This window comes from Talpa europaea, assembly GCF_964194135.1.
Source record: "Talpa europaea genome assembly, chromosome: 9".
Classification (NCBI taxonomy): domain Eukaryota; kingdom Metazoa; phylum Chordata; class Mammalia; order Eulipotyphla; family Talpidae; genus Talpa; species Talpa europaea.
In genome coordinates, this window is record NC_140076.1 from 1014155 (window position 1) to 1038430 (window position 24276).

Genomic DNA, 24276 nt, shown 5'->3' on the forward strand with positions numbered 1-24276 from the left:
GCAGAGTGTCAGCGCGGTGAAAGGGACGCTTCACGCTGAGGCGGCGAGAGCGGCGGCTCCAAAGAGGGTCAGGGCAGCGGGCCCAGAAACCAGATTGACTGGCCACGGCGCTAAATCACTCACACAAGACGCACATTGTCTCCGTGCCAGCCCGGGGCGCGCTCCCACCCCGCGGGGCGGAGCGGCGGCGTGCCTTTGCAAGGAAGGGACCGTCCTCGGGAGAGCAGAGCCGGGTTAATGATCACCCAGGCCTGTCTGCGGTGCCCGGGAACAGGACGATAAAATGCCGCCCTGCCCGCCGGCGCTGCCCGGGAGATGCCGGAGATAATGTCGTGGGAGTAATAACTGAAAGGGGAGGGCCCCACACCGCCTCTCAAGGTGACCGCAACCGCCGCCGCAGCTGACGGGCGGGGCCGAGACCTGGGGTCCCGGCGGCAAGGCTGGGGTCTCTGCGCGGGTGGGACTGGTCCGCTGAGATGACCCAGCCTCTCCCGCCAGCACGACCTCAGACGCAGCGCCTGCGCTGGGAGGCCCGGCCGGCCCACGGTCCAGACAGGAGTCCGGCCCCGGCGCGCCCACGGGGGCTCGATGGGCGCCCCTGTCTGTCCACGCTGGGCTTGTCCACAGTCGTCTCGGCGCTTCCAGACCCCGCCTGGCCTCTGGCCAGCCACACGGCCTCTCCCCAGCGCCGTGAGGCCACGTCACTGGCATTTCAGCGGGCCAGCCCCAGGGTCCTGGCCTCTCGTCCTTGGTCCCCTGCCCACCCGGCTGCCAGGGTCCTCCTCCACCAGGGTGACTGGGGGTGGCCTCTTCCCAGAGGTCCCAGGGGCCCAGCTGGGGGCGCTCCCCATCAGTCCCAGGGTGCCCAGGAGCGGAAGCCCCCTGAGGCTGGGGGGCCAGGCCCCGCCCAACGGGGAGAAGGCCCTTGCGGTGACTCCTTAGGGACAGGCCTTTGCAGGCGAGAGAGGACAGCCCAGTCCTGGGAAGGCCAGCATCTGCTGACCTCAGGGCTTGGCGCAGGGTCGCTCACCCCAGGTCGCCGGACTCGGGAAACAGGTGCCACTCACCACCGCCCCCCGTCCCCCCAGGCCTTAGGCAGAGAGCTGGGATGGTCTGGCCGGAGCTGGGGCCTGGAGGGGAGCTGGCCGCTCCTGACATCTGCCTGACGTGCGGCCCTGGCCGCGCAGACCCCGCAGAGTGTCCTGCGGCCTCCCCTGCCTCCGGCTCACGCCGATCTCCAGGGAAACAGCCTCCAGCCAGGGGGAGGCAGGGCCGGGACGCAGGCTGTGTGCCCCGGGACCAGGCACCCAGCCTCTCTGAGCCTCGCCACACGGGGGGACGCTGGGCCCGGATAATGTATGTGGGACTTTCCCTGCACGATGCGGAGAGCTGCCTGGATGCGTTGTCTTTGTGCAAATAAGGGAAGAATGGCCGTGCCTGCATTGTTGGGGGGCCTTTGTCCCGAGGGGACCCAGTCTATAAGCAGTGTATTTTCTTCAGTAAAAATAAAGAGTTACTGCCCGGCCCATCAATCATGGAAAAGTCTGGCCTCAGATGTACAATGCACGCAGCGACGTTCCCAGGAGCAGGGCAGGACGCCCCTGCCCACTCGGCCCGGGGCTACCAGAGCCACAGCGCCGCGGGGCACACACCCGCACACGTGCCCACACACATGCATACATGCCCACTTGCATGTGCGTGTGCCCACACAATGCCATGCGCACGCACACAACGCACACACGCCGACACTCATGCACATGCGCTTGCACGCATGGACGTGCACGTGTGCCCAGATGTCCACACACGTGCACACACGTGCAGGCACAACCCACACATGTGTGTCCCCCAGCACAGGTGCCTGTGCAGCTGAGTGGACACACGTGTTCGTGTGAACCTGCTGGGACATGCATGACATGTGCGCACCAAGCACGTGCGCACGGCCCCTTGCACCTACATGGAGAGGCAGCACGCGGACTGCACACGCATGCACACACAGCACACCGCAGGCACAGGTGGGCTCACCCACACACCGAGAGGCATGGGTGTGCCCGCCTCCGGCCAGGCAGCCCAGGACTGCACCCTCCTTTCTGCTTCCCTCACCGCGAAGTGGGGCGCTCAGCTATCGCCAGGGCCTCCCGCTTGTGGGCGCCAGGTGGGGGGGTGGGGCGCCGGGCCCTTGCCGGGGTGAGCCAGAGTGGCCGGGCCCAGACTCTCCAGGCCCAGGGTCCACTCTCTCCCTGGCTGTGGTCCTACTGGGGCCCTGCCCTGCACCCAGACATGAGCCGGGCGGCCCCGATAGGCCTTTTGCCATGTGCCGTGATGCCCGAAGCAGCTGGGCCCGCCGGGTCGGAGCCAGGACCAGCTCCCCCCAGCTCTGTGGGCTGCAAGTCCAGCTGATGGTCTCCAAGTCTGCTTCTGTCGGGGCTCTGCCTCCAAAGGGACGGGGCAGTAGGCAGCCTGGCCACCCTGCCCCCATCGCCCGGAGCGGCTGGCTTAGCAGGAGCCAAAGTGGCTTGGGGGGCTCCCGGGTCAGCCCCGGAGGCCAAAGCTCGAGGGACTCCCAGGAGCAAGCGTGTGCGTGACTCACACCTGTCCACAGGGGCGCCTCACCTGGGGAGTGCCCAGATGAAGCCGGTGACACTCCTTGCTTCTGCTACCACCCAAATAAAGGCCGCTTCCCGGCGTTGGAGGTCACGTGAGCGTGGCTGGGCCCGTAACCAGGGCGCAGGCAATCCCGCGCGGGCTGCGAGCTGCTATCGATTTTTTGGGGCGAGCAAACGTCTCTTGAGTTTATAATGTCTGTTATCTTCGGGCTAACAGAAGCCGGGGATGAGCCGAAGTTCATCTTTGGTCTGGGCTCCCCCAGAGGCCGCCCCCACACAGGTGCGCGAGCGCCCTGCCGGCGCCCAGCACGCGTCCCAGCGGCCACTCGAGAGGAAGGCCTTGGCCGCCCAAGCCTGTGCTGCTGGAGCCGGGATAAGTGGGCCGGGTCCTGCTTCCCTTCCTGGGTGGCGGGACACCCCATTCCCGAGAGCTCTCGCGCCACAACCCAGCCGGAAGCCCGGGAGGCGGGGGGCACAGCTGCCGCACGGAGGGTCGCGGGGCACGGGACGCAGCCGCCCGCCCGCCACCCCGGCACTGTCCTGCGGGTGGGGAGCGCGGGGCCTTCGCCCCCGCCGCCTGCTCCTCCAGATATTCGGATAAACGGTATCACTTTCGAAAATCCCAAGACAGCAAACCCTCAGGCCGTGGTGGCCCCGCCTCAGGGGGCAGCTCCGCGTCGGGGCGGGCATGCCGTCCATCACCCCCTCGGCCCCGCAAATAGATAATCAATTTCCCTGAAAGCATCAATAATCAAAGTGGACATTTATGGCCCCTCGATGGTTTATCTTCGCCGGGGACGGCAGGCCATGATGAATGCCGAATATGTCAGGAACGCAATTAAGTGCTGCGGGTGGACGGATTTTATAACGTGCACAAAAAAGCAATCAAATCCGTGATTGAGCGCCATCGCAGGAAATTGGCCAGAAATAAATATCACAGCCAAGCACAGCGCCGGCCCGGGTCGGAGGTCAGGGCGTGTGCCGCCCCGGCGGAGGCCTCCCGCGGCTCCCCTGGCGAGGCCGTGCCCGCCTGGGCCTCGGTGCCGCCGCCTCTGAGCGCAGACGTCCCCGGGCAGAGGGTGGCCCCGGCCGCGGCGTGCGGAGCCGGCGCTGGGCAGAGGGCGAGGACGCCCGAGAGGCTCCGAGGGGGCTGTGCCCTGAGCTGGCCTCGGGGGCCCTGCGGGCGCTGGAAAATCCCAGCCCTGGGAATTCTCCGAGAGGCGTGCGCCCCCCCACGCGAGGGCCGCGGCCGGGGCGGGGGACCCCGCGGTCCGGGGCTGCGGGGGCCGCGGCGCGTCGGGGAGGGCAGTTCCGGCGCGGGCTGCTTGGACGCCACGGGGCTGGTTTTCGAAAGCGCCCTGAGAATGTTAGCGTTTAAGGTCTTGTGCACTTGGCAACGGAGGGCTTTTAGTTTGGAAGGAAAAAAGGCATAAAGGGCATTTTGGACACAAAATAGCTCTTTAAAACAGCATTTTGATGAGTTAAGTATAAATAAATCAGAAACACACGGATTTCATTTCCTTTAAAATACCCGCGGGCTCAAACACTAGCGGGAAGGGTGCCTGGCGAGCGGCGGTTTGGGATTCTGACAAACCCAAATATTTTGAAGAGGTTTCTGAAGTGTTTGCGCCCAGGTCTCGTCCGTTCCCGGCCTGTGAGCCGCCGGCCCGTCCCTCGCCACCGGCCCAGGTGCGCGCGGGGTGGGCTGGGCTGGGGGACGGGGGCTCTGGGGTGTAAGACCCTGGCTGCATGTCCCTGCGGGACCGGGAGCGCCACGGCGGCAGCCCTGCTTGGGGAGGGCTCCCGCTGGCACGGGCCGGCATGGGGTGCAGGGCCAGCCCCCACAGCGGTGCAGGTGGGAACCGGGTGGGTCCCCAGCAGCCCTCCCCTCCGAGGGGCAGGGGGACGCGGTGAGGGGGCCTCCCTGGCCCTGTGGGCACGGGCTGGGGCCAGCAGGTAGCCACTCGGGGGCAATCCCTGCCCCCACCCTGGGGGGCTCAAGGCCAGGCAGCAGGCAGGGAGGCTGCACCCATTCCCTCCTGTGCAGAAATAGGGGTGGCCAGCGGGATGCTCTGGGGAACCCCCGGTTCTGGGTTTGCTGGGCCTGCTGACAAAGTCACGTAAACCAATGGCTGGGCGGCACTGCTGACCAGGAAGCCCGGGAGGTCACGCAGGTCACTGGACTCTGAGGTTTCACTGACCACCAAGGCCTGGACGCCAGGGAGGGGGCACCCACGGGTGTCAGCGGCTCCCGAGCTGCGTGCACACGTCCCTGGGCTCTTATCTAAGACATCTGGCCCCGCCTGCCATCCCTGTGCCTCCTAAGTGCTCGGCAGAGACGTAAACAGACCCTTGTCTGCAGAGGCCCGCCCCAGACGCCCTCCCCCGCAGTCCTGCGCTGGCATCGGATTAGAAAAAAACTTGCAATCGATACTCAAAGTTGGATTTTGAGATTTTCTGCAGAATTGGGCTTGGAGCATTTAATAACAAAGTTCCTTACTGCTCGGCCTCTGAATTTGTAATAAAAATAAATATTTCCCCTTCCTGATGCTGGCGGCCTGGCCAGCGGCGCGGGGGAGCCGCGGAGCAGGACGCGATTGGACTCGCTCCGCCGCCGCCCCCGCGCCACGCTCTCGGGCCCAGGCCGCACCGCCCCCCGGCCCCGGAGCGCCCCGGATCCGCAGCCACTTCCAGGTGTACAGGGGCGGGCTGGCCAGCACCGACACCTTTGTGGCCCGAGACCGGGACAGAACAAAGCCTCAGACACTGACAACACAAATACGGCGCCTCCGAATCCGGGGACGCGGGCATCAGCCGGCAAAGCCCTTGAAGGGGGGGCGGCGTGGCCTGCAGGGCCCTGAGTGCCGGGCGGTGGCCCCGTGACTGTGGGCATGACCATCACCCACTGCCCCGCCAGCCCCGCCGCGCCGGGAGCTGCTGCCCGCGCCCGCTGGTGCGCCCCCCCGCGGGCCCGCGGCCAGGATTGCCGCTGTCCGGGGAGCTCCTCCTCGGAAGACAAACGAGGAGCTGCTGCTCCTGTTATTTATGAAGGAGCCTCAGGTCGCCGATTAGGAGCAGGAGCCAGAGCCTGCGTCCGCGCCCTGCGGCCAGAGGCTGAGCTGTTCCGCGGTGACCCCGGCAGCTCCTTAACCTTCACAGGCCTCAGTCAACTCAGCTGGAAAATTGGGTAAAAAGATTGTGGTGTCTGCCAGCCCCGGGCGGCCGAGAGCAGGCGCCGAGCGCAGCGGCCGCGACACCCGCAGCCGGGTCTGCGTCTCCTCCCGCTTCCTGCGGACTCATGACCCGCGCCCCAGGGTGGCCCCCTGCTCTGGGACCTGCCTCCGTGGAGCCCAGAGACCCAACCCCCGGCTCGGCCCAGGCTCCCGCCCCGCCGGCCTTGGCGCCCACCTGGTGTTAAGCTTTGGCGCAGCCTTGCGGCAGCCCCCATGAACAGCCGCGCCCATACCTGGACACCCCACATGGGGCTGCTGGCACCCTCGCTGGCACCCACCTGCTCCAGCACCTGATGGTCAAGCTGCGTCTCCGACACCCCAAGTTTCCAGCTGTGGCTCTGGGCTCATCCCTTGCAAGCATCCGTGTTTGACCCAAGTGGCCGTCTTTCCTGCAGGGGACAGGGGACAAAGCGGTGGCTGGCCTCCCCGTCACTCCCAGGCCTGGCCCCAGACCATCCAAGGGAGAAACCGCCACAGTGTGGGCTTAGCGGGCGCAGCAGGAAGTGGCGGGGGCTCCGGGGTCTTGGGCTACAGGTGGGGGGAGAAGAGGTGCTTCCATCTGCAGCGCAACCCACAGCCCCCAAGAGGGACCCCTGATGTCCCCGGATGCCCCGTGCCACCCAGGGGACAGCAGCCCAGTCGGAGCCCACAGGAACGGGCGGGCAGGGCTCCCTGACACTGGGAGCCGAGGGCCCTGTGGGGGGCCAGGAGGGCCAGCCCTGCCCCAAGGCGGACCCCATTTCGGGGGCAAACACCAGGGAAGAGGCAGGGGGCTGGGGCAGCAAGTCCACGGGGCCAGCTGACAACTCTGAGTCTTTCTCCTTGTTGAAAACGAGCAGGAGTGAAGTAAGGGACAGGAGCAGGCCGACTCAGGCGGCTCCCCCGAGACCTCGGCTGAGCACTGCCCGGCGGGCGGCTGTGTGCGGGACCCTCGCTGTGGCCGCGCCCCGGGCGCCGGCTGTGCCGCCCCCTGCCTCTTCTGCTTGGAGTCCTGGCGTGGCCCTGGGAGCTGGCCACGCGAGCAGGAGCCGTCCCAGGGCGGGTGGGCCACCCTGCCGTCGTCGGGCCTCCGCTCTGCAGTGCTCGGGATGCTTCCAGCAGGCCTCCTGGGCTTGCAGCTGAGCTGGCTGCCCCGGGGACGGTGACCGCCTCACCCCCCAGCCCTCTGGGCCAAGGGCCCTTGTGCGTCTTCCGTCAGGGACCAGAGAGTAAACAGTTGGGGTCTCTGCGCTGCACGCGGGCCCTGTCCCACCCCTTTGTTTATTTTTACAGCCCTTTGAAACGTAAAGACCATCTTAGTTTGCGGCCACGTCGAGCAGGCCTGCTGGGCAGCCACACGCCGGCCAGAGGCCAGGGCTCCCTCCTGGCCAAGCACGGGCTGGTCACCGAGCGTCTCCACAGGGGCACCCTGTTAGCGAGCCCACGGGTGCCCTCTGGGGCACAGGACTCGCTGGCAACGGTGGCTCCGCTGGGGGTGGTGGCGCGTCCTCCGAGGCCCTGCGCCCACCGCCAGGTGTGGGCAGAGGCAGCCTGCTCGGAGGGTCCCCCGCTCTGGTTCTGTGAGGGAGCAGCAGGGAGGAGGGCCCGGCCGACACCCTATGTTAGCCAGGACGCCCTGCGGTGTCCCCAGGCAGATGGCCCAGGCGTGGCCACAGTGCTACGCTCACAGGGCACCAATGATGTTCTGGGGCCACCGGGTGCCGGGTGTCTAGAAAGCCCAGCGAGGTTATGTGGAGGCCACCCCCGCTGGAGGACGGGCCGTGGACCCGCTGGGCCCCCCTTGTCTGGGTGCAGCCCCTGGGGGTGGACCTGGTGCTGTGGCCCCTGTGCATGTGTCCGGGCCTGGTCAGCTTTAGGGGCCACTGGGAACTGGGGCCTGGCCTGAGTGTTGGTTCCTCGTCCCGGACGCACCCTCCCTCCGCACTCCGCGCACCCCTGCGGCAGGTGCCCGGGCCGAGCTCTCCGGGGTGGGCACTCCCAGCCCAGCCCACACAGCCCTGGTGAGGGAAAGCCGGCCCTGCACCTGGGCCAGTGCGGGCCTGCGGGAGCAGCGGGCTTCTGGTGTCCGTGGTGAGCAGGCTCAGCTGTGCCCCAGGCTCCCTGCTGCCCTCCGAGGAGCTGGCCCTGGTGCCTTCCGAGCCCTGCACTCTGTGGCCCTGCCCCACTGCCCACCAGGAGCACAGCCCTGCCCTGGTGCGGCGGCGACTTGGCGTGTCTTCAGGGTGGACAGAAGAGCCCCCGCCTGAGGTCACAGGGCCTGGCCACCCACAGCCCATGCTGACCTCTGCCTGGCCCTCCCCCGGGGAGGGCACTGGGCACTGTGCTCATGGATGCCGTGGGAGCTCTGGCCCTCACTCAACCGCAGACCGTGGTTTGGTCAACGCTGAGCTTCAGCTCCTGCTGCCCCAGAGCCGGCTCTTGGCCAGAGGAGGTGTCGGTCCAGTCACCCCCGGGCCTCACAGAACCACCCACCTCCCTTGCCCACGTGCGGGGCAAATGCCTGGGCTCCCCTCAAAGCCTGCAGGGCGGCAACAGAGCAGCAGCAGAGCAGACCCTGGGGCCAGGCCGCTGTGTAGGACCAGCACCCAGGACTCAGGGCCGGCACCCAGGATGCAGGGCCAGGCCAGACCACCTGCCTCCTTTGGCTGTTGGCCCCTCTGCTGTCCCACCCACGCCTCGGGAGGAGGCGCTGGCGCGTGCGGGGGCAAGCAGCCCTCAGAACGTCCCCCTGGCTTCCAGGGCAGGCGTGTCCAGCCCCTGGAGCCGAGTGTCCCCTATGAGGCAATCGCTGCTTGTCCAGAGTCGCCGTGGGAGCCGCCGCCCGCTGCCAGGACTTCCGCGCACCCCTCCGGGACGCCCGTCCTCCGGGAGCGGGAGGCGCTGGACGCGCAGGTCCTTGGACGCGAGCCTGGGCCCTCGGGCTCAGCCCTCAGCCGCTGCCCGCCACTCCTCGCCGTGTGGTCCCCCAGAGTGTCCTCCCCGCGCCCAGGGTGGAGTCCAGCCCAGAGCCCCACTCAGGATCCTGGGAAGAGGCAGGACACAGGAGTGGGGTCCGGGACCCGGGAGGCCTGTCCTGCTTCGGCATCCCGGGCCGGGCCCCGGCAGCCCCACTGAGGACAGTGTCGGGAAGGGCCGGGCTGGCTCAGCCGTGGCTCGCGGGCCCACCCCAGGGCCCACTCGGCTGGTCCCGCAGGGCGCCCGCAGCGCCCTCACCGGCCGTCGCGCAGGCTGTGGTCCTCGGGCGCAGGGCCGGCGTAGGGCCAGCCTCTCCTCAGAAGCTGCTCTCAGTTTGGAGTCAGTGTGAGCAAGACCCGGCCCCTGCGTTGTCCCGGCTCCGTGGGCATCTCCCGGATGCCCGGCTGGGGACATGGAGCAGGTGGCCTGAGCTCCGTCCCCTGCGCACGGTGGCCCAGGGTGAACAGTGTCTCCGTGGGCCCTGAGCTGCGGCCGCCAGCGTGCACGAGGCCCCTCCTGCCCCACAGCGCCTGCCCCACCCTGTCTTGGGGAGCCAGGCCCCTGCTCCCACAGAGGTGGACAGAAGCCCCTCCGCCTGGCACAGGGAGCCCCGAGAAGGGCCTTTCCACCCGCGGCCTCTGCCGGGGTCCCCTGCCCACCCACCTGGGCCCAGCCGCACCCAGCGCAGGAGTCCTCGCTGTGCTCAGCAGGGCGCCACGGCCCCGGGTGGGAGGGGCCCCCGGGCTCGACCGTTGCCTCTGCCCGGAGCGGCTCTCTGCACCCGGCACTGCCCCGTCCAGGTTGACTGTCCCGGGACGGGCGAGCAGCTGGGTGCTCCATGCCAGCGGGAGGCACTGGGAAGGACCCCAGCCAGAGCAGCATCCACCCACCCACCCACCCATCCATCCATCCATCCGTCCATTCAGCCAAGGGGACGGTGCGGTCCTGGGCAGACAGGGAGGGGCCCTGCGCCCCAGGGGGGCTGTGGAGGGAGCGGGTGGGAGACCGGCCCCGAGGCAGCCCGGAGTCAAGCCGGCTTGTGCAGTGCGGCCGCGGGTACAGCGCGGTGGGCGTGGGAGGCGGGGCTCCCCTTCTCTGTGGGGGCCCTCGGGGGCCCTCAGCGAGGACCCCGGCCAGCCGGCAGGGCCGGGGTGGGGGCGGGGAGGAGGTGCGGGCTGGGAATGTAAACAGGGGGAGACCTCTGCGCGTCGGCTGCGCTCTGAAGGAGGCCGGGTCTCCTCTGGGGCACACTTGACTGTGTAAATATTTTCCTTAGGAGTAAGGAGAGAGCCTCCATTCACGGGGTAGGTGGCACTTGAAAGAACTGAGAAGTGTCTGTTCGGCATAAAAGCTAAAAACAGTGTCCAAGGCGCCTTAAAAAATCATTTCTGCAGCTCGAACACGGCCAAGCTGGGGTTTTTTTCTTAATGCAAAAAATAAATAAATATCCCCGCGCCCAGTCGAGCGCTCAAAGGTCTGTGCCAACAGCCCCGAGCCTCAGGTCCAGGAGCCGGCGAGGCCGGCCGGCCGGTGACCACCCCCTGGCTGGCCGCCAGCGGACGCCGCCCAGCCCGGAGCTGGTGCCCCTCCCGAGGCCCGACGGGCTCAGGTCCAGTCCCGGTCGGAAGGGTCCAGGGGCCTCCCTTCCGCCCCGCACCCCCGCTGCGCCTGCCCCCAGGGCGGAGCTGGCACCAGCAGGGTCTGGACACGGGTCCTCCTGGAGCAGCGCCGAGCTCCTGCCGCGCCCTGGGGCCCGGGGACCAGCCCTGCCCTCTGTCCTCGGGTCGAGGCCCGCAGTGGCCCGGTCAGCTGCGGCGGCTCCCGCACACGGACCACGACTTCAGTTTGCCAAAGGAAGTCAAGATGAGGGGTGCCCCTGGAAGTCCTGCCTCGGGGTGGGGGGGTCGCTGAGGCAGAACCAGGCCTGTGACCTCCCGCCGCCGGCCGGCCCCTGGGGTCGCTGAGCCGCGTGGAGCCCGCGGCGTCAAGCAAATCTGCTGACCTGGGACTCGGGCTTCGCTGTCTGTGCAGGCCAAGTGTCTGCTGCAGCCTGAGCCCCGCGGCCAGCGGGGTCTGCACGGCACGGGGGGCGGTGCCTTTGACCCCTCAGGCCCCTGGGGCTCCCTGAGTGACCTTCACAGGAGCCCTGACCCCCCAACATCCACAGAAGGGGCCTGGAATCAACTTCCAGCTGCTTCTAGACCCGGACACACGGCCCTGAGCACAAAGAAGTGACCCCAACCACGAGAGGAGAGAAGTGGGGTGCTCGGGGGCTGCGGGTGAGGGGTCCGAGGGGCCTCTGGCCACAGGCCAGAGGGGGCAGGCGGGGCTGGTCTGTCCACAGCGGACACTGAGGGCAGAGACGCCACTGGCCACGCAGCTGGGCCTGGACCCGGCCGTGCACGCGGGCAGCGGCGACTCCGCGCCGCCTCCTGGGGAACAGAGGGGGTTTATTTTAAGATGCCCCCCCCCCCCCGGCCCCGCCGAGCGCCGTCCTGGCAGCGGCACCTGGGGTGAAGTGCCGGGTCAGGCCTCGCTTCTGGCTCAAACGCTTAGTCAAACACACCTAATCCTCTGCCTGGGCGCGAGCTGGGGCTGCGGGAGCCAGGGGCACTGCCAGCGGCCAGCGGCCAGCGGCGTGGTGCTGAGGACGCAGCCTGCAAAGAAAGAGGGGTTTTGGCGGCGCAGCAGGCGGGACCCAGGGTGAGCGCGGCCGTGTCCGTGAGGTCAGCGGCCGGTGAGCAGAGGCGTGGGCCTGCCCGGCCCCGCCCCGCAGGCCTCACTGCCCCTTCAGGCACCTGGAGGGCGTCCACGGCGGGGCTCCCGGGCCACCTCCGCTGCAGCTCGTGACCGAGCTGGGCTTCTAGTCGCCTGGGCCCCACCCGCTGCGTGGCGTCACCAGCTGGCCCCTGCCTGCGGCCCCCAGAGCCCAGGGCCCTGCTCCCCAACAGCCAGGAGCTGGAGCCCCTGCAGCCCTGCTCCCGCTGCCCCCTCGACGCCCACGCACCTCTGTCCCTCTCGCTGGGTGTGTCTGGACACCTGCCTCCCTGTCCCTGAGTGACCACGGACTCTGGAAAGGTGGGCTCCGGCGCTGGGCTCCAGAGTCCAGGGCTCTCTCTGCGCAGAGAAGTTCTCGCAGTGTGGGCCTGGCTTCCGGGGCAGCTCCTGGGGACGTGTCTCAGTCTGTGACGAAGGACAGCGGTCAGGCTGGCCTTGGCCCAGGACGGGGAAGGCTGGACCTGGGCAGTCTTGGGGCAACAATTCTGGCCGCGCAGCCCCAGGACGGGCTTGGGAGCATCCGTCCGCTGTGCGGGGCACTGGCCGGCCCTGGGGGGAGTGTACATGTCCATCTTAAGCTACAGACAGGAGCAGGAGCCCCAAGACAGGCCACGAAGGCAGGCTCGGCTCCTGCACCTGGGGACAGGGAGGCCGCACGCATCCAACTGGGCATGCTGGGTGCCCTCTCATCGGGCTGCCCACCAGACGTCCCCACCCCGTCCCCCTGACCCGGCCCATGGTCACTACTGACCACCAGGGTGAACCAACCCTCCCGCCCACCTGGCTGACGAGTGGGAGCCCAGGTGGGCCTCGGGGCCTGCCCACCCCACTATGGCCACCCCTGGGTGCCTTTCTCCAGACCTGGCCTGGGCAGGGGTGGGGCTGGAGCCACCCAGTAGCATCCTCCAGGGAGGAGCTGGCCTAGCCCACTCCGCAGGCTGGTGCGTCAGGCCCAAGCCTCCCTTGGTGCTCTGGCCACCGAGTCCACAGGCACCGGTCCCCCGAGGCTCAGGTCCAGTGGGGAGGCCCCAGGGGGGCTGCAGCTGGGGCAGGCCGGTGGTCCCTGCGTGGGTCAGAGCCTTCCCCTGCTGTTGGGTGCTGGCCCCGTGACTCGCCAGGGAGGGAGAGCAGGGGCCCAGGGTCTGCATCCTTGACCCCTCAGGAGGGAATGGTGTTGGGGCTCAGGGGCTCCCCCAGAAGGGAAGTGGCTCTGGAAGACGCACCCCCTCCCCGGAGAAGGTTTTCTCCTCCTGGGTCCAGTGGCCCCTTGGACCACAGAATTCTGCCCAGTTGAGGAGGCCCGGGCACCCCCACCTGGGATCCCCAGCTTACATGACACTGGCCATCCCAGCTGGTGGCCGGGCCCAGGGTGCGGGCCTGGATGGGCGACAGTTGGACAGCGGGCCGCTGTTCTGGGGCCGTGCGGAGGACCCTGGGCGCCTGCCCGGCCGTCGGGCGTCACGCCGCGCAGCCACTTCCCGCAGGCCCTGGCCTCGCCGCGATCTGGGCGGCCAGCCCCACGCTCCTCTCCGCGCTGGCCGAGCCTCCCGCCAGCTTCCCTGGCTCTTGACGCGGGCGTGCCAGGGTGGGCAGAAACAGGCCTGCCCACGCCGCCTCGGGGGGCCCGCTGCCCGCCGCCCGGGGCCCGTCCCTGCCGCTGTCCCAGGAGACCCCGCGGCCCCCTGGGGCTGAGCGTTTTCTGTCTCGTTCTCTCTTCACGGAGAGTCACTTTCCAAACCCCAGTTTAAGATTCTATTAAGAGAAACATAAATTCCCCAAATGGGCAGAATTCTCAACACTGAAAGACGCGGCTTTTTGTTATCACAGCTGAGCCGCGCCCCGGCCAGGCTGGCACGCGGCGTCGGGCCTCTCGCTGGCCCACGGGCCCGGGGCGCCCCACTCCGCGCCCGCCATCCGAGAGGCCACCGCGCGGCCCGAGGCACGAGGAGCGGAAGCTCGGATTCGGCACCATTCCTCGTGCTGGTTTTCAAATATCCCTTTCGGTCTCGGTTTCTGTGTTACGGAAAGGACGCCGGCGTTTCTACACGGCGTGTGTGCCCGGCGCTGCCGCCCGGCGGGAGGAGCCCATTCTCCCGCTAACCTGTTAGTTCGCTCGGCTTGGAGAGCACTCGGGGCCCGTCCCTAACGCCCTGGCGTGGGGCCTGTGGTTTGCAGAGGGGCCGCAGCAGACTCACCCCGGTGCCAGCACCAGCCTGGGCCCCGCTGAGCGTGGGGGGACGCCCAGACCTGTTGGCACTGCCTCCTGCCCCCCGAGCCCACGCCGGGGCCGAGGGACAGCAGGAGTCCCACGGTGCCCACGGCCCTCTGTGAGAGGGTCAGTTGTGGCCACCCCAGCGCGCCCAGGATGCTGCGCCGCAAGGCCCCCTGCCACCTGACCCCTCTGAGGAGGCCCCTCCAGGCCTCAGGGCAGTGTCCTCCCCCCGGAGCCAGGGACGTGAGCAAGAGCAAGGGACCGCGCTGCTGCCCGCCTCCCCCACGCGGCAGTCGGCCCGGGCACAGCTGACACGATGGTGCCCGCACTGCGGCGATGGTGCCCCCTCCCGTCCTCGGTGGCACGGCCAGGCCTGGCCGCAGCCCGCACCTCTCGCTGGAGGGCCAGCAGACCAGGGACAGCCTCCCACACCGGCGCCCTGCCGAGCTGCCCGAGGGCCGCTGTGCTGTGCCGGCCCCCTGAGAAGGCCCGCGGAGGGTCTGCCCGCGAGGAGCCTGCGCCTGCCGGCCTGGGCCGCCGCGGTCCTCAGTCCCCAGACGGGGCCGCACGGGAGACCCCAGGCCCTGCAGGCTCCGTGTTTCGCGGCCCCGGGAAGCCCCATCCTCCCGTTCCCCAGAGAACACTCGATCGGCCCCGCGCGTTTTGTCAGAAACTAACAACCTCTTTCAAAATTGCTTTGCAGCAGATGCTGATGGACCCGGAGGTGCCGGCGCAGGAGAGCTGCATCAAGAAGGTAGGCGGGCGCCTCCGCGTGCTCGGGAGCAGGGCCCAGGCCGTCGGGCAGCGCGCGGGCATCAGCCACTGCCGTGGGCACCGGCGGGGGCTGGACACGACCAGGAGGGGCCGGTCTGGCGTGCGAGCAGGTGGGGTCACGCGGCGAGCCAGGGGTACCTACGCCACGCAGGCTCAGCAGAGTCTGACGAGCAGGCGTGTCACGCGTGTCTGCACTGGACGCTCGCACTGGCCGTGGCCCCACAGGCACTTGTGGGCTGAGCCCTGGCGCCTCGGGCGTGCGAGTGAGCAAGTGCTGCTCTCAGTGGGGCAGGCGGGTGCCAGCTCAAGGTCCAGAGTGCGGAGTAGGCCCAGAAAAGTCACATGTACACACACACGCATGCACACGGACGTGCCTGCTGTGTACATTGCAGGCCAGCAGCTGGGGTCAGATCTAGAAATCTCCAAACCCAGAAACCACTTGTCAGAGTTCAGCTTCCATTAACTCAGGGTCACACACACGTGCACACACATGCGCACACACGCACTCCACACACACACACCGCACACGGTAGCTTAGCTGACCAGGCATTCTGGATTGTCCAGTGGAATAAAATAGCATGCTCTCTCCTGGCACCTGTGCTCAGCCGAGCAGGGGGGACAGTGGTGGACAGTGGGGGACAGCGGGTGGGGGCTGCCAAGTGCCCCTCGTGTCAGCATCACGGATGGGCGCCGGTGTCCTGTCCACCTCTCATGGGCCAAGGCTTGGCCGAGTGCCCGTGATGGAAGGCCGCGCTGGCTGCGGGAGGAGGTGAGGCCGCGCTGGCTCACCAGACGTGGTCGGGTCCTCGGCCCTGCTTGGCAGCGTGAGTCGGGCACCTGGGCAGAGCTCCAGGAGGGAGGGGACCCGACGTGGGGGGACCAATTGTTGGGGGTGGCACCTGCCCCAGGCAGGCTCACAGTACGGCTTGGGAGACGCCCTGGGCCTCGCAAGCTCGCCACCTCGGTGCTGGGGCCACCTCACTCGGGCTGAGTCTGGCTGCTGGGAACCTTTGTCCACGCGCCGGACAGTCCCTGCCCGCCTCCCTCCGCCACAGCGCTCTCCCGCCCACGCCCTCAGACCCGTCCAGAGCTGCCACCGCCGCGGCTGCAGAGCAGGGCTGCACCCTCCACCCAGGGGCCGCGCCAGCCTCTGGCCTTCCAAGGTGAACCCGAAATCTTTGTTCCTCCACCACAAACACGGGACGGACCGTCTGACGCCGTGGGGAGGGAGGCAGGAGGTTGATGACGGCGGGAGCAGGGTCTGGCCTGAGCATCAGGGTCAAGACAGGAGGCCACAGGTCAAGTCTAAATAAAGGCAGGGGTTGTGAGGAGGCCAGGCCAAGGGCTGCAGCCCCTCCAGGGCCTCGGCTGGCCGCTCGGCCCAGTGTCGGGGGTGGTTACCGAGGGGCAGAGTGCCGGGTGCTGGGGGCGGGACCCCGCCGAGCGCGGGTGCTTGTCAGCCTGCTGAGGTCCAACTCGCCAGCTCGCTCAGAACAGGGCCGGGCCCCGCAGCCGGAAGGTCAGGAAGGCCAGCAAGGGGCGCGGTCAGAGCGGCCTCCTGACCCCAGCCCAGCGCCTCCCCTCGGGCTCTCGTCACGCTGATCCCCCGCTGACTTCAGGGTTTTCCAGCCTCTGCCAACCTGAGTCGTGGGCACCTGGGGCCTCCAGCTGTGCTGGTCGGGGACCCAAGGGCATGTCTGTGGGGCTCAGGGAAACCCAAGCCTGGCGCTTGGTCTGGCCCTTTGTCCAGGGGCTCAGAAGGGGGGAGGCTGACGCAAAGGCAGACGGTCGCCCACGGGGGTCAGGAAGACGGGTCCACGCAGCCGCCAGCTGGCCTTCTTTCCAGAATGCACGCCCGCCTGAGGACCGGCGCGTCCTCAAGGCCAGGAGGGCCTGGGAACGTGCCCCCGACCGTGGTGCCTCCCAGGCCCGAGAGGGTCCGTGTAGGGCCGACCCGGCGATGCCTTTCTACCGTACCGGAGTCAGACTCCTGTCACTCAGCTGGTGACTCGGCGGTGGTGTCCGGCCCATGGGGGCTCTTTCCCCGGGACACCCCTGCCTGGGGGCCTCACAGTAAGTCGGCACACGTTGGGAAGCGGGGGGCCGTGCCTCTGGGCCTCAGTCCTCCCGTCCGTCCGTGCCTCCTGCTCTTTATCCCTAGCAGAGGCGCAGGGCATCAGCTCCGTCGGGCCGACCGGAGACGCGCAAGACAGGGTCTTCCGCCGAGGCAGGCTCCAAACTGGGCGTAGGGTGCAGCCCCCGCTGGAGGCGCCCTGGCCCAGGAGGTGGGATTTGAACCTGGGACCAGCTGGTCCGCACCCCAGGCCGGTTCTGTGAGAGGCGCCAGAGCGGGGACCCCCTCCAGAAGGGGCGGGGTCCCCACCTGACTGAGCCTGGCCCCAGCCCCTCAGCCCCACCCCTCGCAGCCCCGTGCACCTGGGTCTCCCTGGTCCCCACGTCTCCCTGCGCCCCTCGTTCTTCTCCAGCCCCGTCCCCCCTTCTCTGCCTCCCCCTCCGGTCCCGTGGCCCCCGCTGTCCCCGGGCCCTGCGATGTGGGCGCAGATGAGATGGCCCGCCCCCGCCGCGCCCCCGCCGCGCCCCGCCGCGCCCCTCGCCCACCACGCAAAGTCACTTTGGCTGCAGGCTGCCTGCGCGGCCTCTCCTCGTGCGAGCAGGAGCTGGGCCCTCTGGGACTGCGACCCTATTTAGTCTCTGTTTACTTAGCGGGAAAGCCCGGGGCTCCGGAGAGCAAACAGCTGCGGGAGATAATCTAGCAGCTGTCCATCCATCACCCCGGCCCTCCCTGGAGAGCCCGGCCGAGCCTGTAATAAAAAGGCCGGGCGAGGAGGCTTTGGGGACGAATAAAGAGCCGTGTTAAGGGCCGCTGGAAATGGATGGAAGACGTTATTAAGGCTCAATGGCCGTCTTATCAAAATCCAATAGGATACACATTTGGCAAAGGGCTTAAATTTATTCTTTGACTTTCTGGAGGGCTGGAATTTATCCGCTAACAAGAGTGTAGTCCACCCGGGGAGATGGTATCAGCTGAAAGAATTTGATCCAATCTCTGGAGATGTGAAAAGGGGGCGCAGCCGCCCCGCAGCCCCCTCCTGCTTTGTCTTGTTGGCTGTCGCCCCCTCCAAGAGGAAGGGCCGGAGAAACGCAAACAAAGAGCCGTGACCCTCCTCATTTTCATTCCCCCCTCCCGCCCGCCCCCCACCCTCGCCGGCAGGGCGGGCACCGGCAGGGCCCGGTCAGGTGCTGTGGACGGGGGCGCCCGCCGGGGCTCAGGGCCGGGGGGCCGGAAGGAGAGTCCCAAATAAATTGAGCTAATAAAGTCCGACCGCCGGAACAGGGCGCGTGATGGGTCCATAAATCTCCCCGTTATTACGTACAAAATGCTACAGGTCATAAAAGTCATCTCCCGCCCGCCTGGCTTCGGCCGCCCGGGTGATCGATTGATAATTATGATAATTTGTGAAATGATTATTTGGATGTCAGGGCCGTGGTCTGTCCCGCTGGGCTTCGGAAGTGGACCTTTCTACAGCCTGACCGCGGCGAAAGGCCTCGGGGAGCGGGCAGCCCTAAGGGCCCCTCCGGGGGTCCTTCCCGTGGGGACCCGGGGGCCCCGGCCGATTGCGGCAGCCCCAGCCAGGCGGGACAGACAGCGGCTGCTAAGTGTCTTTTGTGCAGCAATTACTTAGCAGGCCACACACCCGGGGTCCCGGCGCCCCAGCTGCTGGTCCTGGCCTCGCGGGCATCTGAGCTGCAGCCCTCGCTGGGCAGGCTCCCAGCCCTGCACTCACTTCCTCTGCATTGTTCCCCGAGGAAGGGACTATTTTCTCAGGGCGGGGGCGGGAGGGGAAGGGAGGTGACTGGGGCGAGGTGGGGAGATGTGCAAACGCCCGAGCCCCCAGCGGCCGGTGGGAGCTCTCACCTCGGCGGGGCTGGGCGGGGGCCCTCTGGTGCTCTCGGCTCGGCCCTGCCCGCATCGGCCAGGCTGGGTTTGGAAGCCCCTCTCCTCTCTCCTCCCCTGGGCTCTCCAGCGCGCCCCGGCCCAGCGGCAGCTCGCCCGCCGCCCTGCACGCTCCACCGCCGCCCGCCCCAGCGCCCCCGGCGCAGCCCCAGGCCGGAGCGCCCTGCCATCGCGGTTATTAATTTGCATGTAGGATCAGTTATGTCTTTATGAAATCAAAGTGTGTTTAGCTGCCGCGGAGACAACCCGAGTTGATTTTGATAATCTCAGGCTGAATAGACCCGCTTCGTTCCAGTAAGCCCCGCACAAAGGGCTGGACAGTGGCTGAGAGCCCTGACGACATGTCTCTCGTTCCTTTGTTCCGGGGCTGCTGATAAAAGAGCTGGGAGTCCATTAATTCAGTGAATGAACATATAGTAAAGTCAGTCCCCTCTTGAGAACGACAATGTGGAGGTCAGCTTCGGTCGCCATGGAAACTAAGTTCTCCTAAGAAGTTCTCATCCTTGATTTTGCTGAATCAAAGGCCGCAGAGCCGAGAGGTGTGAGGGGGCCGGGCCCGGAGAGGCGGCCAGCCTGCCCCCCTGCCCGAGAGCTCCTGGCTGCGGCAGGCCCCGAGGACCCCAGCGCCTCCCGCCCTGCCCCCCCAGGCCTGCCTTCTCACCGCAGGGGAGGCTTATCTCAAGAGGCCCCTTAGCCGAGACTTTGGTGCCCGGGGCAGAAAATCAGGCCGAGGGAGGGGCCGCAACCTGGAAGCAGCCCTGGCTGGACTCTGACCTCCGGCTGCCCTGCAGCTCCTGAACTTGCCCCGGCGGGGGCCGCGCTGTGGCCCCTTCCTGCGCTGATAAGGGTGATTTATGGGCCGATACAGTGGCGGGGTGAGTTATGGGCAGCACCAGGCCGGGTGACGAGGTTATAAATGTAACCTGTTTGCATTTTGCCCGCCCCCCCCAGTCTAAATTGAGTTGATTGCGCCTTCCCCGCCCCCATCCCAATCTAAGGGTTCCTTAAATCAGCTTAAACCATCAGATTAGGCCTGGAGAGGCGAGGGTAATTAATCTCCTGCACGGTAATTTATTAGCTGTGGGGCCAGAGGCCAGGCGGTGCGAGCAAGGCCTCGCTGGGCGCCGCCGGCCTGGGGTGCGGGGTGCTAGTCCTGGAACCTCCCAGCCTGGGAGCCACCCGGGAGGGCGGGCAGGGTGAGCCTGACCCACTTCACCCTGTCGCTGCTCAGAGAGTGACAGCCACACTGCCCCGAAGCTGCCGCCGCACCGCCGCGCGCCCAGGGCTGCGTCTTGGGGTGCAGGTCTGGAGGAAGGGGTGCAGGGGAGCCACTGGGCAGGCTGTGGGAGCCAGGGCCTGGGGACTCGTCTCCGCACGGGACCCCCGCCCACTGCCACTCTGCCCGTGAGCCTGCAGGCCGCGGCAGACGCGGGCTGGGGTGGCGGCTTCAGCCGGAAGGTAAACAAAAGGCCCCCTTTGGCCCGAGACCTGCAGCCCGGCCGGCCTCTGACCCCGGTCCTGGCCTTGGCATCTCTGCTCCCCGGCGGCAAGGGGAAGGCGGCCGGCGCAGGGGCTGGGAGGGCGCCTGGGCCCGAGGTAGGGGCCGCTGGCCCCACACAGGTCCTGCCAGCTCCCCGGGAAGCCGGGGGCACCTCGGCACCTCGGGTGTCCCTCGCAGTCCGGCCCGGGGACGGCGCCCAGAGCAGCCGCCTGCGCCGCTGCCGGGTAATGAAGCGGATTTATTATCTACATTACCGGCTTTATAGGAGCCAGATGGCGGCGTCCATAAACTCCGTAATCTTCAGGTGGGTGCAATAGCGGGTTAATTAAATTGTGCTGCACTATTAGGAGAGAAAAATACATCAGCTCGGAGGCCGACTTAGCATCTTCTGCCGGAAACGCCGCACACCTCGCTGGAGCCGGGAGGGCCGGCTGCGGTGGCCCCCCCGGAGCCCGGCTGGGCTGGCGGAGAGCCCGCCCGCCCCGCCCGGCACCCTCCGCGCCGCTGTCATCTCGAGTGTCGGCGACTCCTGGTTTTACACAACCCGCCTGGACAGCTAGCCCTCCCCGGGGCCCCTCTCCAAGGGCCGCCGTGGGCCCGGGACCTCGGCCGCTGCGGCTGGTCACTGCCGGCCGTAGGCTCCAGGCCCAGGGGTGGAGGGGGGCCTTCCAGCTGCCCTGCAGCCGGTCTAGCGTCGGGCGCCTCCTGCCTGGAGGCAGAAGCGAGGCCTCAGCGGTGGCGTGGGGTCTCTGAGGCTGGTCTGGGGTGCTGTGGAAACTCTGGCAGGGCCCCCAAGGAAGGCTGCGCCCCACCACGTCTGAGTGAGCGAGACCCTGGCCCTGAGCTCACGTCCCCTCACCTTGCACCACTTGAGGGGACCCCGGCTTCTTGTGTCCCACCTGGCGTCACAGGTGTGGGTGCGGGGGGCTGGGAAGTAGTCTCACTTGGCACTGAGCCACTAGCTGCCACCCCACAGCAGCTCTGGCCCCTGAGGCCTGGCCAGGGCCCCCCGCACGCCCTGTGGGCTCTCGTGTACCGCCGCAGCCGCCCATCTTGATGTCACCCCAGCACCTCCACCCGCCGGGAGCAGGCCAAGCACAGGTGACGCCGCTCGCCCACAGCCTGAGTGCGGACAGGTGTGTCTGGGGCCCGGTGTGGGCCCTTCACCCCGCTCAGCTGGCCCCCTGGAGCTCAGAGGGGCCCCCAGCCGGCGGTCCAGTGCAGGCCACTGGCGGGATGAGCCTGGACCAGGCAGGGCCCGGAAGCATGGAGGGAAAGCAGGCTCAGGGGAGAACACCCCACGTCCACCCGCTCCAGGGACACCCAGGTCCCTGACCGGGCAGGGCCGAGGGACATGCCGGACATGGGGGGCACAGGGAGGCCTGGTCCCGGGCCCAGGGCAGGCAGGGACCCCAGTCATTGTGGGGGGAGCCCCAGCCCAAAGCACGAGGACTCAGGGAACTGCCTCTGAGTGAGACGGACAGACGGACACCCTCGCCAGGGGAGAACAAACCAGCGCCTCAAAGGGCACTTGGATCTTCTGACCCCCAAAGGGGGCTGTGCTCTCAGGGCACAGAAACACGCAGCCTTCAATACCCATCCCACTGGGAGAGGCCACGAGAAGGCCACGCAGCGGACCTGTCTGAGGGGCTGGGCAGGCCGGACTTAGGGCAGGGAGGGCAGGCGCCGCTGAGTGGCCCTGAACTGGCAGTGGACACTGGGCGTGTGGACCTGGTGTCCGTGTGGCCGTGGTCAGGGACGATGTGGCACCACTGGCTCTGGGGTCATGTCCACCGGGCTGATGCAGGCGGGGGAGGGGCGGGGACGTCCTGCTTTCCAGACGTTTCCCTACAAGCCCAAAACTGCTCTGAAAATAAAGGCTAGTAATTTTGTTTTTAAGGAGCTTTTAAGTGGCACGTCATGCGCTGCGCACGCACCTTCTGTAAAACACGAGGACTCGCAAGCAGCCAAGCTGGGGTCGTGGGGGTGGAGCCTGGGGGTGCAGGGTAGAGCCTAGGAGCGCAGGTTGGGGGTTGGAGCCCGGGGCGTGGGGGCGGATCCTGGGGGCTCTGCGAGTGGGTGGGTCCAACCTCTGCCTCTGGGGTGGAGGTAGGGCTGCTGCAGGAAGCTCATGTGGACCCGCGAGGCAATGGCCGTGGGCAGGGCCTCCCTGTGCCTCGCCGGCCCGTGGGGTGGGCAGCTGGGCACCACGGGGCCCTTCTCTGCGTCTGGAGATGGCAAGGGCAGCCCCCTCAGCCTGCGCCTGCCAGTTCAGCGGATGCTGGCCAGCACCTACTGTGGGGGGTGGGTGCTGTCTGGGGTGCCGGACCCGCCCCCTGGCCTCCCCATTTGGCGCTCTACTCACCTGCGTGCCTGGGCTGCTGGCCATGCTCATGGCACCCCACGGGCGCTGCCCCCACCCCGGTCAGGGCCCGTGTGTGGCCCTACTGGTGCCGTGTGGGCCGGGCCTCTGCTGCCTGCGGCTCCGGGAGCCATTTTTCTAGGCAGTCCCTCCTTGGCCGCTTCCCGTGTGCAGGGGCAGCGAGAGGGTAGCACGCGGCTCCTGGCCGGAGCGAGGGCCTCCTGGAGTGACAGGTGCCCCGGGAGCACCGCCCCTGCGCGGCCCCCGCCTCTCCTGTGCTGCTGCAGGCTCATGGCCGCGGGGGCCGCCAGCAGGCCAGGAGCCTCTCGCCGGCAAGTGAGAGGTTTCTCCAGAACAGTGTTGATAAATTAAGTAATAAAAGGCAAGACTTATTATTTTTTGCTGGATCCTTGCCTCCGCTGCTCCTGAGCGCCGGCCAAGACTCAGCACACCAGGCCGCCGCGGCGTCTGTGCTGCCGGGACGGACACCGTCACCAGCGTGCTGGGCTGAGGGGCCCAGAGCCGCTGAGGGCGACGTCCCAGGCCGAAGCCGGCCTCGGCCCGAGCCCCGGCGCGGGAGGGCAGGGACGGGCAGGCACGGGCAGGGAAGGGCCCTCACCCGCGCTCGCCTGGACTCCCAGCCCCGGCTCCCGGTTACCAGGGCCCCAAAAGGGCAGATAATTATCGGAAGAGAATCTGAAGCATGGGCACCCCAGAGAGCTGCAAAAATAAAACGAGGAGGAGGAATTTTGAATAGATTTCCTCCCTTTGTGCTGCTGTTTTGGACGCGGCGCAGAGGCAGGAGCGGGGCCTGGCACGGGGGAGGGACGCCAGGGCCGGGGAGGTCGGGGTGGCGGCCACGGGCTGGAGGGCTGGGGGCAGGGCGGCTTCGTCCCGCGCCCGGAAGGCAGCAGTCTGGGGGTGTCTCTCCACCTCACCCGGGGGGGTCGGCAGGCACTGGCCAGAGGCCCCGGGCGTGGGGCCCCGCGGCTGGGTCTTGGCCAAGTCAGCCATGTTGGGCCAAGACACAGGCAGGTGGCGGCCTGCGGGCTCGCTGCCCGGCTGCCCAGACCCCAGCCTGGCCAGGTGACCAGTGAGGTGGCTCTGGAGAGGGCGGGGCCCCACCTTCCCTGGGGTTCCATGGCAGGGCCGCCCAGCTCGGCCCAGCAGCTCCCGAGCCCGGGCCCTGCAGCGCAGGCTCCACCAGAGGACGGGGGCCTTTGGCAGGACAGCCGGCCGGCCCGTCCTCCGGGGCTGTCCACTCGCCTGCCCGTCTGCATGGGGCTGGCATCCCCCTGCCACCTCCCTGTGGCCTGGGCTGAGCCCGCCTCCCCCCCGGCGTGCCCCGTCGCCCCGCATCCGCCCCTGGCGCCCCTTCCTCGTTAAACACGCGGGGTGCCATGCTGGCCACTGCTGTCCAGGCCACGGGCCGGCTGCTCCTCTCCGGGCCCTGGTTTCCAGCATCCCAGAAGCCCCCCAGCGGGACACACCTGGGGGCCAGACCCCCTCACACAGCTGCAGGGGCGTTGGGGGGTGGCTCTGCCTCCGCTGAGCCGCGCCGGCAGCCCCCCTTGAAGGCCGGGGCTGGGGAGAACCCCTGGGAAGAGGAAGGGGCTCGTCCGAGAACCTGTCCTCTGGCGCCTCGGCTTCCCCCACGCTCAGGCGGAGGTGACGGCTCCAGCCCGGGGCCCGCGTCCCTGCGAGCGGAGCCCTCCCGGGAGGCGCCCACACGTGTCACGCTGAGTGAGACCCAGGGCGGGGGCAGCTGCTGTGGGGGTGAGGGCAGGGGTGAGGGTGGAGAGGAGGCGACGGTGCTGGTGGTGGGGGTGGGGTGGACAGAACGGAGAAGACGCAGGTGATGACGGGGATGGGGTGCAGATGG

At 68.1% G+C, this 24276-nt stretch overlaps 1 protein-coding gene across 3 annotated transcripts in view; it reads left to right on the forward strand.

Moving 5' to 3' along the window:
• PRDM16 (PR/SET domain 16) overlaps positions 1–24276 on the forward strand; it is a gene marked incomplete at both ends in the record, with an annotated part of 195200 nt that overhangs the window by 88505 nt on the left and 82419 nt on the right. For 2 of the 3 annotated variants that reach the window (XM_084243700.1, XM_084243702.1), the window contains one exon: positions 14485–14535. In XM_084243700.1, the coding sequence (XP_084099826.1) occupies positions 14485–14535 (51 nt within the window). The remainder of the gene's footprint in view (positions 1–14484; positions 14536–24276) is intronic. The other variant, XM_084243701.1, reaches the window with a different exon arrangement.